The sequence below is a fragment of the Solea solea genome, chromosome 13, assembly GCF_958295425.1.
Source record: "Solea solea chromosome 13, fSolSol10.1, whole genome shotgun sequence".
Taxonomy (NCBI): Eukaryota; Metazoa; Chordata; class Actinopteri; order Pleuronectiformes; family Soleidae; genus Solea; species Solea solea.
In genome coordinates, this window is record NC_081146.1 from 24886549 (window position 1) to 24902735 (window position 16187).

Below are 16187 nucleotides of genomic sequence, written 5' to 3' on the forward strand. Positions count from 1 at the left end.
AAAAAGTATAAAAATAAAATTGTGAGGAGATTCAAATTAAAATGACACTGACAAGCTGAGGGGGGAAAAAACAGCTGGATAACAAGAGTGTGAAAGGCTGAGCCACTTCCATAATTACTGGTGACGCTCTCTACATACTGTGATTAGACTAACTAGTCCTAAACCAGTGTGATCATGACATTGGGCTGCTCTCAATGTCATTTTTTTTCGCCCTAATAGGAGCTTCGCTCTCTCATTTGCCACAGTCGTTGCTGTCTTTTCAAGGAGAGTCCTCATTGTGTCGCTCAGACGTGGCGACGACAATCTAACTCCGGGCTGCAAATTAATGACATGTCTCTTATTAAAGATGGAGACTTTCCTGCCTCTGTTTGCCCGTCACATCAGGAGTCCCATTACACTTCAATCACCCTTCCTAGAAGCACGGATGGAAAACTGCCAACATACATATCCAGATCTGGGTAGCGGAACATACGTCTGCTTTAAGGAGGATGTTTTTCCCTGCATTAGTTCACCTTCACATGGAAAATAAAAGGTCCAATGTTGGAAGGGAAAAGAGGCAATCTGGCTAATCGTATCTTGGAGACACCCATGGAGCGAGCCGAGGTCGGAATTCTCGAACAAAAGACAGTGAAGTTGTTAATGTTGACCGGTTTCCAGTTTCAGTTCAACTCAATCAAATCAAACTAAAGGCCAAAATGCTTCAACCATCCTGTCTGGACGAACACTGTTCGATCACCTGCGGTAATATCTGTTAAATATTTGGCTTGAAGGTACAGTGTGTAAGAATTATGACGCTTTTCCACGGTAGAGTTCTAGCACGACTCGGCTTGGCTTGACTCTACTCCATTAGTGATAGTACCTGATCTGATGAGGTTCCAAACGAACTGAGCCAATACTGAAATGTGACGTCGACAGACTGCCGGCCACGGTCAGAGAGTGTCGTTACTGGAAGAGTCATGAGCGTGATGTCCGACACAGGAATCAAACCGCACAAATGCCGAACTGTAGATCAGTTTAAAAAGACTTAAAAATCCCTGAAAACATTAACGTTAATCTCCAACCTTCAGCAAAGGAAATGTCTAAAATCTCAATTTTTAACAGTGTATTTTGCCAGCGATCGCGACGTGCAATCACGACCCATTCAGTGGTATTTCAGTTCAGAGACAAGCAGGAAGTACTGAACGATTCCTAGAACAAATCTTTTTTTAATTGACTGATTCTAATGATTCAGTTACACCCAAAACAACTGCTTTACAAGTCACTCGTTTGTGTGTTTGTGTGGCGTATGAAACCACGTCTTGGCAGTTTCGTGCAGACTCTTTACGCTGGATGCCCTTCCTGACGCAACCCTCCCAATTATCCAGGCTTGGGACCAGCACGAGGCGTCAATTTAGAGTGTCAAATTAACAATGAGCATTGGGGATTGGGTACCATGCTGGGCAGGGACTTGAACCAGCAACCCTTTGGTCAGAAGCCACCTTTTCTTTCCTCTTGGATATGGGCTGCCCCCGCGCTTAAGGTACATCATCTTATTTTAAGTGATTGCATACATGCTCAAAGGTAACGAGGGTCATTAATCCCCCTATAAAGTTTACATACTGGGTCTTTAAAGAGCAGCAGGCTCTGCTGCTGTATACGTACAAACGCTCCTTTGGTCAGGTCTGATAGTTTTGCCTGACAGGAAGCAGCAAAGACATTTTTGCTCCAAACAAAAGAAAGAATAATAGCATCAACAAAAACACAACAACAAAAAAAGACGTACTGCAGCTTTAAGGGGGGTAAAAAAGCAACAATTGTACAATTTGACATTTTCACAGTGACATCCTCTCATCTTCACCTCAGTGGTTTTATTGTTTAGCTGCAAATTATTTGGGTGTAATGTCCCGTGAAAATGTGACTTCGCTGCTCGTTTCAGTGGGGGACAAATCACGTTGGACGCGTCCTGAAGAGGAGGGGACAGAAGCATCAGGCGTACACGAGTGTTCTGAGGAGTGAGACTCCTCATTCTGTCATGAAATAATGACACTGTCCAATCTGGGATTTCTTTTTCATACAATGAGCACAGTTGATGCCTCCACAGCTCCTCTGCGACCAGAGATGTGACAGTGCCCCCCAGTGTTTAAAGCGGGAAGTGAACTCTACTGTCAAATGGAAAGAGGGCGTTTCATTACAGTCTTGCTCTTTATGGTGTTTACATTGAGAACTTCAGTGCATGCAGTTATGTTTTATGGATTGTATTTAGCCCCACCCTGTTAGATCCTGCTCTTAATGTTGTCACTTTTCAAACTCTATGCACTTATAAATTGAAACAAAAAATAAAACAGCAAAATGACGCTGTGGTCAAGTAATATTAACAGGGACAATGTCAGAAATGCATGCGTGGAATATTATGTGTTTACACTTGGATTCCGAGCAAAGTAGGTACACAGTTCTTGGAAAGTGGTTCTGAACAAAGCTCAGGAGGATTAGCACTTAAAAGTCTCGTATTGTAAAACCATTAAAAACACTTTTTTGAATTTAAATTGCGTATGTCTTGTTTTTAAAGCTTTAAAAAGTAAAAATCATCAAGGAAGTGTTATATTTGTCTTGGTTTGTTTTCTTTAGTTTTATTACATTGCACATATTGCTGAATAGTTCATGGATTATGTATAAGAGGCAAAAAATATGTCTTATTTGGACAGTGATTGTGTGGCCGTATATTGTGTTAAACTGGATCTGTATAAATACTCCAAGGACATTATTTATTATTTATATTTCCAAGGACATTCATATCAAGAGGAGGCTTTTCCATTCGCCTGTTTGTTTGTTTGTTTGTTTATACGTCAATAAAAACACCTGAACGAAAACAAAGACTTTTTAAAAAGGTCTTTAAATATCGTGCCAAAGTTTTTATGCTTGGAAGATGAAAAAGTTGGACACACAAAAGTAGAAGAAACGACAGACACAACGGACGAGAGGAGGATTAGGATTAGGAAACTACAACATTGCAAAAATTGGCATCAGCATCAGCCAAAGAAAACGCAGATAAAATATGGTATTTTCTCAAACAATTAATGTTTCCAAGTGAAAAAAAGTCCTGTTTAGTGATTAGAAATTAAAATTATATCTAAAAGTGTTTGTTTTGATATGTAGTTTGCGACAAAAAAATATGTATACATACATTTATGATGCAAAACGAATGTTTAAATAACAAAAACATTAAGTCAAAGATAACATAAAAAAATTTTGATGTTGAATTTAACATTGTGATAAATATGCTCTAATGTATTATTGCCTTTATTATAAAAAATATTCAATTCAACTTTATTTATAAGGCACTTTAAAAACAACAGCTGGAATAAATTGCTGTATATCAGAGATGAGTAAAAATCAATAAAATACTGTTCATGTTCGGTCAGTTTGGGACAGTTTTCATTATAAATTTAAATGTGGTAAGTGTAGGGCCGCAGGACCTCAACTGTGGGGGCCCTGTATGTGGCCCACAGGCCACAGGTTTGAGACCCCTGAGTTATAACAAATAAAAAAGAAGTGATATTAACGTATATTAAAAAATAGCAGCGTTTAAATGGAAATCTTGGAATACTGTGTCGTTGTTTGTGAGATTGCTGCGACTTTCCGAGTTGGAAATGTGACTCGTGAGGGTGTTCAGATTGAAAACTTCCAACTAGGAAGTAGGAAAAATTCCGACTCCTGACTACAACCAAACTCCATTTGGAATTTTACGTCAAATACAATGAAATGTTACTAGGACGTGTCAGAAATGACACTCTGACTATCATTTGCAGACTTTTCCCAGACTGAAAATAAACAAAAGATTATTTTCACGACGCGACGTCTCGTCACTTTCACACCGCATTAGGTTGTCAGGTTTCCTTTCCCAGGAGTTTGGCCCGCAGCTGCACTCAGAGCTGCTATTACTTTAAATGGTGTGCTTTTCTCACCTCATGGGAAGGGTTTTTGTGGTAGGGAGAGGATCTTAAGTTGAACGTATACGTAAACGCCATGAGTACATAAAGAACTACACCCACAATATCCATCATCATCACGACATCAGACGTTTATGAGCAGCGACGGAGGAGAACAAAGTGCTCTGTTCTGTGACTTCACAGATCAGGAGCTGGGTTTTTACTGTATAAAATTACACTGTACCATTTTCTCGTTGTGAACTAAACTTGATATTTTAATTTGCGGGCTGTTGCCAGTCGTGCGGCTTTAAAATCCTGTCTCTGCTCCATCAAATACTCCCGTAAACACTAAAATATCCGGGTAACAACGGGATGGATCGTTATGAAGATTTGTGCAGGAATTTGTGGCGGAGCCCTCGAGCACAGCAATCATTTTTTATTAAGACATTATCACGTCTCTTCTTCTTGGTTCAAATGACTGTAGAGAAACTCACGGTGCCCAGAGGGCGAAGTCCCAGAGATCACGGAGGATCCTTTAAAAGACGTTGATGAAGAGTTATTGGATAAACTGAAACGTGGCACACGTTGCGTAACGTCCCACGACTTCAAAAACAACTCAAAAGGAACAGGAGTTACCTTTTTTAAAAAAAGATTTAACCAGAAATAAATTGTATTGTAAGAGTGTCAGGCAGCAGTTTTACACAGGACACAGTTATAAGTTATAACAATATAAACAATACACAGAAAATAAACAGAAAACAATATGAAATCACATAAATAAACTCAGGCCAAACGTCGACAGATAAAAACAACTTAAAAGAGTCAAACTAGGGTTTATTTAACCTATTTATTTATTCATTTTTGTTATTATTACTATTAAGAATTGCTTTGTGAACTCTTACAGTGCTTTCTTAATGATTTCTTAATTTTTACTTAGTCATTTAATCAACCGGTTTTTGTTTTTTTGCACAATTTAGTTTGATGGAGATGTAATATTTGATTTATATTAATAAAGAAAGTGAGACCTTCAGTTTTCAGCTAAATTTGTGGACTGTTCTGCATATTTAAACACTTCAGTACGGACCTTTGGTACTGACAGTAAAAAACAAGTCCTGGAACAATGAAGACTCTAAGTCACTGGACTTTTCCAAGAGTAGACCTGAAGATAATAGTGGAAACGGACCCAAGATGTTTTTAGAGCTTTAAAGTTTGTTATAAACATGATCCCGAGCATCCCTGTACAGGGTGCTTGTCCTTTTTACTCAGAACAGAAAATAAGACCTTGACTTGATGTAGTTTTATTCTTGCGTGCTGTGCCTACTTTCTTGTTGAGATTGTACCTGTGTTTGTGTTTAAATGACATTTCAACTTTCTATTTGCTTTTCTTCATTTATTATGTATTTTGTTCGGACTCTAAAATTCTACTATGAAATAAACTTTTATTCCCACACTTTCACACAAATTTCACACAGACTTTTTAAAACTTTCAAGACCTGTGCAAACCCCCTGCTGTAGTCCAGCACAGACATATAAACACTGTGGCAACAAGCTTCTTTTGACCTTCAAAAGACACACAGGAGTAGATTAGAGCTGCAACTAACGATTATTTTCATAATTAATTAATATGTGGATTATTTTCTCCATTAAGTAGCAAAGAAACAAAGAAAATATTCACATTTACGAAGCTGAAACAATCCGAAATCTTGTTTTAATCAAAATAGTTGACGATTCATTTAGTTATCGATTAATTGAGTACTTGTTTCAGCTCTACATGAATGTTGATTTGAGTTTAAAACAAGATTTAAATAAAAAGACAGTGTGAATACACATTAAACACTTTGAACGATGAGTACAACGTACACACAATGGTGTGACTAGCGAAAAGGGCGTGTGCACTAAAACTAATGTCATTGCAGCATGTGCGTGGGTTGCACGCGTGGGACCCAAAAGCTGGCGACAGTATTTGATCGAGCATGCACCTCGGGGAACAGTCAGAACAATCAAAACAACACCTTTAAGTAGCCTCAACCACACACTACCACCCATCAGCTGTTAGCCTGTGCAGTCTCAGTCTACGCGTTTTGTTTTCGCACATGGAATTCGATCGGGAAGACAAAAGAGAGTTTACCGCGACCTTGTCTTTTGACCACAAAACACTAATCCCTTTAATCTGTAAATCCAGGTGAACGTTTGTACCAAATTGGAAAGGATTTAGCGTAGAAGTGATTCATGAGGTTTGAGCACCATAATCAATCAATGTAACCTGGAAACTAAGTGAACGTTTGAACCGGACCTGAAACTAATGGTTATTTTCATAATCAATTAATATGTCCATTATTTTCTCGATGAATTGATTGGTTGTTTGGTCAGAAAATGTTTTTAAATGTCTTGTTTTTGTCCACAAACCAAACTCCTTCAGTTTGGAGCAAAGAAACCAGGAAATATTCACAGAAGCTGAAAAATCAGAAAAAAAAACAAAAACAGAGAAGAAATAAAAGCTTTTACGCCGTGTACAAACACCCACCTGCTAAAGCTGTAAGTCCAGTTTCAAGACACCTAGTGGTTTTTCTTTATTTGCTTTTACCCTCTGGTTTTTGCAGACATTTCAAACTGGACATGTTTATGTTTGCACTAAGACAATATGTGTCTTGAAATTATGTCCTAATAATTTAAATAAAACAAAAAAAAACAGTTTTACTATAAAACAATGTTCTCCACACGTGTGGGGTAAAATTGAGTATATACTCACATATACATCATCTCGTGTGTGATCCGATTGAAAGTTAAATGTCCCTGTATTGTTGTCAATACACTGCATTTTCTTCTTGATACTTTGTGTACACGCGGCAAATAATTCATCCATCTGAGGCCTTGTTTGTGACAACGTGATGGTTGTACAGTAGTTTCTGTGTTTGCTGTCTGCTGGACAAGTGGTTTGCAGTGGGTTTATCAGAGGATTACAGCTGGACACAACCCAACTGAGAACAGTGTGCAAAAAAACAAACAGCCCAGAGATGGAAACAGAGATTGGTGATGGACGAGATATGTATTTAAGCTGCAATTATTATTATTATTTATTTATTATTATTACAGTTTTAAGGACCTTATTTGCTAAAAGACTTAAGTTGGAAAGCATTACATATACCAGTACCTTTCAGTACTTGTGTATAATTTTGTATGTACTGTACTGTATAGGTTTTAACTTATTTTAACGATAAAAAGGGACAGAAAATGTGTTTTTTGCCCATTTTTCCAGAATAACTTTTATCTGGCAGTTATTTACAATTAACTGGATGTTGAAACAGTGTATTAACTTTTTATCATGAAGAAAAACTAATTTAAAAACAAAACAAAACAAAGTAGTTGGGTTACATGAACACTAGGTTTTTTGTGTTAAATTTTAAATAAAACATACTTAGAATAACAAAAATGGAGTCTTTGAAAGGGCAGAACAAATGAGTAAGTATAATAAATAATAATAATAATAATACATTTAAACATATATGTATGTATACATACAGTATGTATGCACACAATCACATTTCAAAGTGTATTTAAATAATTAGGAGATTGAGTTTGCTGAAAATGTGCTGATCATATATTTGCTTTTCTGCCTATTTTCTATGTATATACGTATTTAGATACATAAATTAACAACAACATTACACCTTCACCACACACACATCAGTACCAACTTTACAATGCGTCGCCTCTTTTTGTGCCAAAAGTCAAACTAGACGGGTGTGTCTTCAGTCCACATCAGCTGCTTTACTTTAATCCATGCACATACACGACTATAGAATTGCACCATGTAATCTATCTTGTGCTTTCTTTCCCCCCACTTTTATTTACTCTGGATTTATTCACCGTTCACTTTCACAGTCTGTAAACCTGAGGTCACATTACACCAGGTTTCAACACGGCTGTACACCCTTACTTAGGCTTGGCAATTCCTTATTGACTCGCGTTGATCCCATGCTGCATCGTTAATAACACCCAGAGGGCGCTGTGCCGTCACCATGGCTACAGCGAGAGGCTGTGTGCGATATAAAAGCAGGGCGGGAGAGGTGAGAAGTGCCACCTCATCTCCACCGGTCCGAGGAACCAAGCGCAGGTATGAACTCGCAGGTTTGGCATTTCCCTCCAATGAATTCTGGATTATGCAAAACGAGAATGGTTGAATCTGGAATCTAATTATACATTTTAACATAATTATATAATGTAAAGTTGTATGAGACACACATACTCTGTACATGTTTTCTCTTCAGTTTCAAGGATGTTAGCACTCGTGATTTGCTACTTGATGCTGCAGGTGGCACAGACCACCTGTGATACAGTGAGTTATTATTCAGAATATTTGTTATAAAGTACCTTTTTTGGGTGATTCCATTGGAAAATACTGTTGGTTTGGTCTGACTGTAGCACCCAAGTGCAGTTTTAGGTTGCAGTAGGCACTTTTTAGGTAGTAAAAAGTACTTTTTTGTGGTGTTTCCAATGGAAAATATGTTTTTTTTTTTTCAGTAGGTTGGTGAGTGATCATCAAATAGTTAAAAAAAATAATAATAATGTCACTATTACAGATACTTTTTAAACTACAAACCTATTTCAAATACATTATTCAGTTCCTGTGTTTGATGGGAACATGACCTTCTTCTCTCCTTCGTTTTCTTTAATTTGCTGCGAACCCACGGCGTCGTCGTCCACAGTGCGGTAAGTGCAAAGTTAAAGTTGATCTTTATTTCCCAAGCCGCTGTGTCCGCGTCCCGAAAATGTGATGTGTCCCAATCCAAACAAGATTATGGGATGGATGTGGGTGGCGCGGTTTGCTTTGCATGTGCTTCTTATGTTGTGTTGTTTTAGAACCAATAAAGCGGGCACAGTAATATCTTGGGGTATTAAAAGTCAGTGTAAATGTCACATATTTAATCTGCTGTGTACTCATGTGAGAGTGTGTGTGTGTGTGTGTCTGGGTGTGTCGTGTGTGTGCATGCAGCTATCTCCACAAACAAAACATGGATTCGGAAAGAGATCGTTGATGTCCACAATAGGTACAGACGTTTGGTTCAGCCCCCAGCATCGGACATGCTGCAGATGGTCAGTGCTAGTTTCTACATCGTCTTTGTCTTCTTCTGGCTTCTCCCTCTATAGGGGGCGCCACAGCGGATCATCTTGCCTCCATCTCTGCCCTATCCCTTGTTTCTACATGTTTCAGAAAACAAACCACTAATCGTCTCCAGCGTCTCCATTGTTTGATTGTAAGGAGAAAAATGTATTAAATGCCATGTGCAATGTGACAACACAGTGTATCTATATAATCAGTCAGAGATGGACAGGAGTGTGTCTGTAACCTTGTGTATGTAATGTATAGGCTGATTGTTGTGACACAAAACTTTTTCTCTCTCTCTCTTGCAGAGCTACAGCACTGCGTTAGAAGCTACTGCTCAGGCCTGGGTTGAAAATTGCATCCTGGCTCATGGTCCTCCCAGTTCCCGCATGCTCGATGGTACATTTCTCCTCTTTTTCTTTTTTTAATATATTTTCCTCACCACACCTTGCTCCTTAAAGCTGCAGTACGTATACCACATATAGTATACAGTGGCAGTGCAGGGGCGGGAGGGGAGGAGCCATAAAGCAATTACGTGGCCAAACTGCTGAAGCATCTACGTTTTGGGTTTTTTTTAGCAGTAGAATTCACTTCCGAAACATTTTATGGATGCACCAAACAGTTTGCAGCCATTTTTGTTTTATTAGCACAATTATTTTTCCATGTACATCTTTAATTCTTCTAGAGGAGGGGTCACCAACCTTTTTGAGACCGAGAGCTACCTGAAGGGTAGAGAATAATATGGAGGGCTTGCATATTAACATTTTATGCAATGTAATATTTATTTAAAGTCTATTGAGCTGTCGCCCCAAAACTCAGTGGCCAATCGGCAGTCAGATTCCTAAGGCCCACCCATACACAAAAAAAGATGGCACAAAGAACAAGTGAGGGAGCGCAAAGAACAAATGAGGGAGCGAAAAGAACAAGTGAGGGAGTGCAAAGAACAAGTGAGGGAGCGCAAAGAACAAATGAGGGAGCGCAAAGAACAAATGAGGGAGTGCAAAGAACAAGTGAGGGAGCGCAAAGAACAAGTGAGGGAGCGCAAAGAACAAGTCAAGAAGTCAAGAACAATTCATACAATGGTATGAATGCTTTAAATGCCAGGATCTTAAATAACAAATAGCACAATGTAGGTTGTGTTGTCTCTTTTAAAATATTATTTGTGTCCATTAATTTTCTGCTGTTCTGTGTTTCTCTCTGCGTTGAGCAGGATATCAATTAGGTGAGAACCTGTTCTATTCGAACTCGCCTTATTCCTGGTCGCAGGCCATTGGTGCCTGGCACAGTGAGGTGGAGCACTACCAGTATCCCAACGTGTCGACCAATGGAGAAAGCATCGGCCACTACACACAGGTAACACTAAGCACATTGACGGTAACGCGCTAATAAAGACAGTTATATAGGTAAAACAACAGTTTCTGAAAGCTAAGAGTTTGCACGTCAACACCGTGTGGTTATTACGGTAATTTCACTCACGCTGTTGCAGGAAGCCAACGAATCAGCGTCTTTGTCACCAGACAGGAGAGAGTTGAAAAAAATGCCTGAAAATAACTTTCCATTTTTTGGCCTGTTTTTGCACATTTAGACAAAGACTCAAACAAATATCAAATTTAACACACACAATCTGGAATTTCATCATTTTAACTTGTTACTACAGTATTTCAACATACAGTAAATTGTAAATGACTGCCAGATATTGAAAGTTATTCTGGAAAATTGGGCAAAAAACACTTAATTACAGGAATTTTCTGGCCTTTTTATGGTTAAAATCAACAACATCAAAAAAAAAAGACCACACGAACAATTTGAGGCTTAGGTGTTAAAGGGTTTAAACTGATTAATTTTTGGTTTGTGGACAAAACAAGACATTTGAGAACGTCATCATTTCCAGGCTTGGGATGCAGCGAGGAACATTTTATGGACCAAACAAGTACTCACAAGATTAATGGTTGAAAATCATCGAAAGATCGATCGATTATGAAAGTGTTATATATGACTAGTTAGTGAAAGCATTGATTCTGAGTTTGTTTTTTGCCCGCAGTTGGTGTGGAACACCTCCTACAAGGTCGGCTGTGGAGTGAAGAATTGCAACGGCACCTATCTCTACGGTTGCCACTATTATCGAGCGTATGTGACCCTCATTCACTCATTCACACCAAAACTTTCTTTTCAAAGCAGCAATTTCTGTTCACACTTGGTTGGATTTAGAACATGGAATGGTAAAGCCCTCAGGTCAGGCTTGCGTTTCGACTGGGAACAGAACCTTTACTTGGTGGGCGGGGTGTAGGCTTGGCATGATGACCAAGTTAACGTGACATCGTACTGGTGCGATGACAAAGATCGTTACACAACAGACAACAATCACAAAAAAATCAGTTGACTACCGTACCATCCCGTTTTACTGGTAACCCAAGGGAAGGTTGCCAAAGAATGGAATGGTCGGGACTGGTTATTTGGTGCTATTGCAAATTCCGGGAACACAAAAAACATAACGTAACAAACCAAACCGTCCCACTCAGTCAGGGTTCATCTTCCTAAATCCACCATTCGTGCGCCCAACAACGTTGGACATCACATTACTGTTACTCCATTACTGCATAATGATCAGTGATACGCCAACTCCTGATCGCTACATCCAGCACCGAGAACTAGGGCATTTTTCTACTACACAGTTCCAGCACAACTCGGCTCGGCACTGCTCGTCTCTACTCATTTTGGTTTTTTTTGCTTTTCCATCAGTGATAGCACCTGGTACCTGTCGATAATAATATGTGCCTGCCACCGATTGGTGAGTCATTAGCGCAATGTCTGACACAGCGAAAAATGCCGAACTGTAGATCAGTTAAAAAGAATTAAAAAATCCTGAAAACATTCCATTAATCTCCAACATTTAGTAGAGGAAATGTCTAAAATCTCAACATTTAACAGTGGAGTCTGGTGTATTTAACGACAGCACTGCTGAAAGCCAGCGATCGTGAGCCGAATCACAACCCATTCACTATCAACCAAAAACAAATGCTTTGACTGAGACTAGTTTGTGTTTTTGTGTTGCGTAAAAAACGGCGCCACGGCAGTTTCATGCAGCCGTGCTATGATGACTCCGCCCATGTTGAGGACGTACTGTGAAGTAATGGAAAATGATTAAGAGTCGAACCGTGCTGAGCCAAGTTGATTCGTGCTGGAACTGTACAGTGGAAAAGCTCCATTAGACATACGTTTTCTCCCGCTTACATCGAGTAATGACAACGTAAAGCAGGTTCACCAAAAAACACCAAGGAGCCCAAATGGGAACCATGCTTTTGACAACCTTAATTGGCCATTATGCATTTTTGTTTTCAGAGATTTGACAAAGGTTCCTCAATTTAATATTTAGTTTATTGGGTATTTGTTTTTGTTAAAGAGATATATTTTTATTAGTGAGTCAAAAACATTTGTCTTCCACCCCCCCTCCCCATTTATTTAACAGAGGAAACTTCGTGGGCTGGCCTCCTTACAAAGTTGGACGTCCTTGTGGTTCCTGTAACAGCAGCTGCGTAGATCAACTCTGCAGTAAGTGTACGCCATCAGTTACTGTGAGCAGTTAAAAAAATTTGCATTTTTTGTCGTAAATCTGAGGGTTTATTTAGCCAAAAACGAAATTAATCACAATTTGATTGTATCACATCACCATACTTTAAATTGTGATTCTTCAGGTATTGTGACCTGAAAGCATTGATCATTTTTGTCCTTTTATCTAAATTAAATCATACACTTTTTGACATTTATCTAAACTGAATGGGACATATAAGATACATAACATGTATGACAGAATACATATTTAGATGTATTTATTTTTATTGAACAACTGAATTTAGAATTACAGAAGAGGATTCTGGCCACATGTGAAATGTATTTTTTGGAAACAAACAAAAATGTGTTAAAAAAAAAAAAAAAAAAAGCCAGAATTCTGAGATTTAAAATTCAGGGGAAGAAAGGTCAGAATTCTTTAATTTTAGAATGTGAAAAAAGTGTCAGAATTGTTTTCTCTGACTTTAATCTCTTTAGATCTTTAGGAAAAAAGGAGAGAAATCTGGAGAAAAACTCAAATTTGACTTGAAGCTCAAAAATTCTGAGATTAAAGTCAGAATTCTGACTTTTTTTCTCAGAAATCTGACTTTAATCTCTTTTAATCCTAGAAAAAAAGCGAAATTGAGAAAAAAAAAACCTCAAAATTCAGATTTTTTTCTTCTCAGAAAATGTGTTTAAATCTTTAGAAAAAAAAGAGAAAACTGGAGGAAAAACGTATGGCCAAAATCACATGTGGCCATAATTGTCTTCAGAATAGAAGATTATAAAAAAAAAAACCAAGGGAGTTAAAATACCTTAAATGAAATGTCTGTTGAGGTAGAAAATAAACGGTGCTTTAACCTCTGCTACTGCTGTTGTAACTGTTTGTTTGTTTTCATTTCAGCCAACCCATGTCCCTATGTGAACCCATTCAGCAACTGTCCGGCCATGGTAGTGAATCTCGGATGCAATAACACTGTAGCAAGGGCCACGTGTTTTGCTTCGTGTAACTGCACCAATAAAATCATCCCAATAGGCTGACGACGAATCTGCAAGTCTAACCTAACCATGCTTTGACTTTTCCACACTATCATCTTTTGGTTCAGAGGCTAAAGTGAAAAACAAAAACAAAAAAACAACGGTAGCACTGTGTCACCATATCAGGATAATATACTCACGTCACATTAGAAGAGAAAGAGTCTTTCAAAAATTCCGAATTTAAGGGGGATATATTGTGGATCTTTGGTATTTCGAAACATTTCAGTAGAGACAATATGACTGTGTTTGTATGCATGTGTTTGATGTTTGGGGAATTTAGGTTCTAAAATCATACAGCGTCAGGTGAACAGCAGATGTGACCATGTGAGCAGTTAGAACTACCTGTGTTGTGGTAAATTGGGCGACTATAATTCATCAATAAACAGACTAATAACAATCAGAGTGAGTCACTGATCTTTTAATCGTTGAACTGCTTTGGGTGTCATGTGTTTTGTGTCAATATTCTGCTGTATAACAGCGAACTGAATGTAATAAGTGCCAGCTTTGAGGTTTTGCAACCGGGAAAAATTCACAGACGTCGCCTGCTATTGGACGATTGGCCTGTCAATCACCCCTAGTGTCCACTCGATCATCACTTAAGTGCCATGATTAACAAAAGTGACATCATGTTGTATTGATGAAGACCCGGAACTTGCAATACAACTCCTCAAGAAAATGCTTACTGATGTAAGTAAGAAGTACAAACTTCAAATGCAACCAGCAGAGTCGCCCCCTGGTGGCTTTTTAATATATTTTCACTTCTGCATTAGCCTCTTCGGGAGAACTGGAGGACTACATCCATTTTTTTATAAATACAATCTATGGAGACAAGGTCCTTTTAAGGTTTGGTTTTCACCATTTTCTGACATTTTAAGGACTAAATGAATCCTGTCCCACACTCTAGGGCCAGAACAGGACCAAAATCTGGCCAATTGTTTACCAAGCAAAACTTTAACTTCATTACATATAAAATGAGGGCCACACGGTGGTGTAGTGGTTAGCACTCTCGCCTTGCAGCGAGAAGACCCGGGTTCGAGCCCCGGTTGGAACAAGGGCCTTTCTGCATGGAGTTTGCATGTTCTCCCCGTGTGTGCGTGGGTTCTCTCCGGGTTCTCCGGCTTCCTCCCACAGTCCAAAAACATGCAATGTGGGGATAGGTAAATTGAACACTCTAAATTGACCATAGGAGTGAGTGTGAGAGTGAATGGTTGTTTGTCTCTATCTGTGTGTGGCCCTGCGATGGACTGGCGAACTGTCCAGGGTGTACCCCGCCTATCGCCCGATGTAGCTGAGATTGGCACAGCACCCCCCGCGACCCTCTGGTGGAGGATAAAGCGGTAGATGATGACTGACTGACATATAAAATGTTACATACCAACAAAATGCTACTAAATACTGATTACTCTTGATCTTTTTATACCCTTATCTTCAGGCCTCATTTGATTTTGCATAACGCCACTAGGGCTGCAGCTATTAATAAATTATTAATCAACTATTAACAATCAACTATTTTGATAAGTGATGAACTGGTTGATGGATTTTTCAGCTTCTTAAATGTGAATATTTTCGGATTTATTCACTCCGTACGACAAAGGAATCATTAAAACTGAATAATTTTGGTTTGTGGACAAAAGGAGACATTTGAGAACGTCATCATTTCAAGGTTTGGAGAAAAAAACTGATCAATATGTTTCAACATTTTGTGGACCAAACGACTAATTTGGCTCCCCATCACACAACGCATCAATTATAAAATACTACCATCTCATCACCATGGGGAGCAGAACAGCCGCTCTGACCCCACCTCTGGAATTCCCTCCCTCCTGACCTCCAAATCCATTACAGCTGTGCACCAGCAGATGGCTCTGCTGCACAATTCTTTCTATTATTCAACAATATTAAGTTCCTCTGCTTCAACCTGAACCACTTTCCTGTGAACAAAACACATCAAATCATGTAGAATTGTGCATCTCTACTCAGTCTCTGTGTCTTTTATTCAAAGATCAATGTTTGTTTTTGACTTTATTCAGTAAATGTAACCTCATCAGATTAAAAATGATCAAGTCACAGAGGTTATGAATTAATTACGAAAGTGTTTTGGTCGTGTAAGACACTCCCCAGGGTTTATTATCACAGGAAACCAACAAGAATTACTTCAACCTCTATAAGAAGAGTTCATCGCCCTCCATGCAGATTCCACATAAAGAGGAAGATGTGACACACACACACACACACACACACAGTGTGACTCTGAGCAGGAAAAAAACAACGGTCATGTGAGCGTCTCAGAGCTGCTGTCACGTGTAGCTTCTGGATAATATCCTGGTTGACTTCAAGCACAGCCAATATTAATGATCCGGAAGTGGAACATGAAGGGACAAATGTTATATTTAAAAAGTGCCAGGTCAGTTCTACAGAAGCAGCCATTTTGGACCACCATGTTTTCACAGTAGCCCACAATGGACAAACTAATGGAGCTTTTCCATTATGCAGTTCTAGCACTACTCGGCTCGACTCTACTCGTTTTGGTATCGTTTTCCATTACTTCATAGTTCCTGCTCAACGTGGTCGGGGTTGTCATAGTAACAACTGTG

At 38.9% G+C, this 16187-nt stretch overlaps 2 protein-coding genes across 2 annotated transcripts in view; one reads left to right on the forward strand and one right to left on the reverse strand.

Annotated features, from left to right (window-relative positions):
* Positions 1-16187, reverse strand: part of LOC131471939 (raftlin-like) — a 246786-nt gene that overhangs the window by 135453 nt on the left and 95146 nt on the right. The window lies entirely within an intron of this gene.
* On the forward strand, positions 8866-13993 carry LOC131471940 (cysteine-rich venom protein latisemin). The gene is made up of 6 exons (XM_058648758.1): positions 8866-8999; positions 9318-9408; positions 10220-10362; positions 11051-11136; positions 12476-12558; positions 13460-13993. The coding sequence occupies exons 1-6, from the start codon at positions 8988-8990 to the stop codon at positions 13594-13596; spliced, it is 552 nt and encodes a 183-aa protein (XP_058504741.1). The 5' UTR covers positions 8866-8987; the 3' UTR covers positions 13597-13993.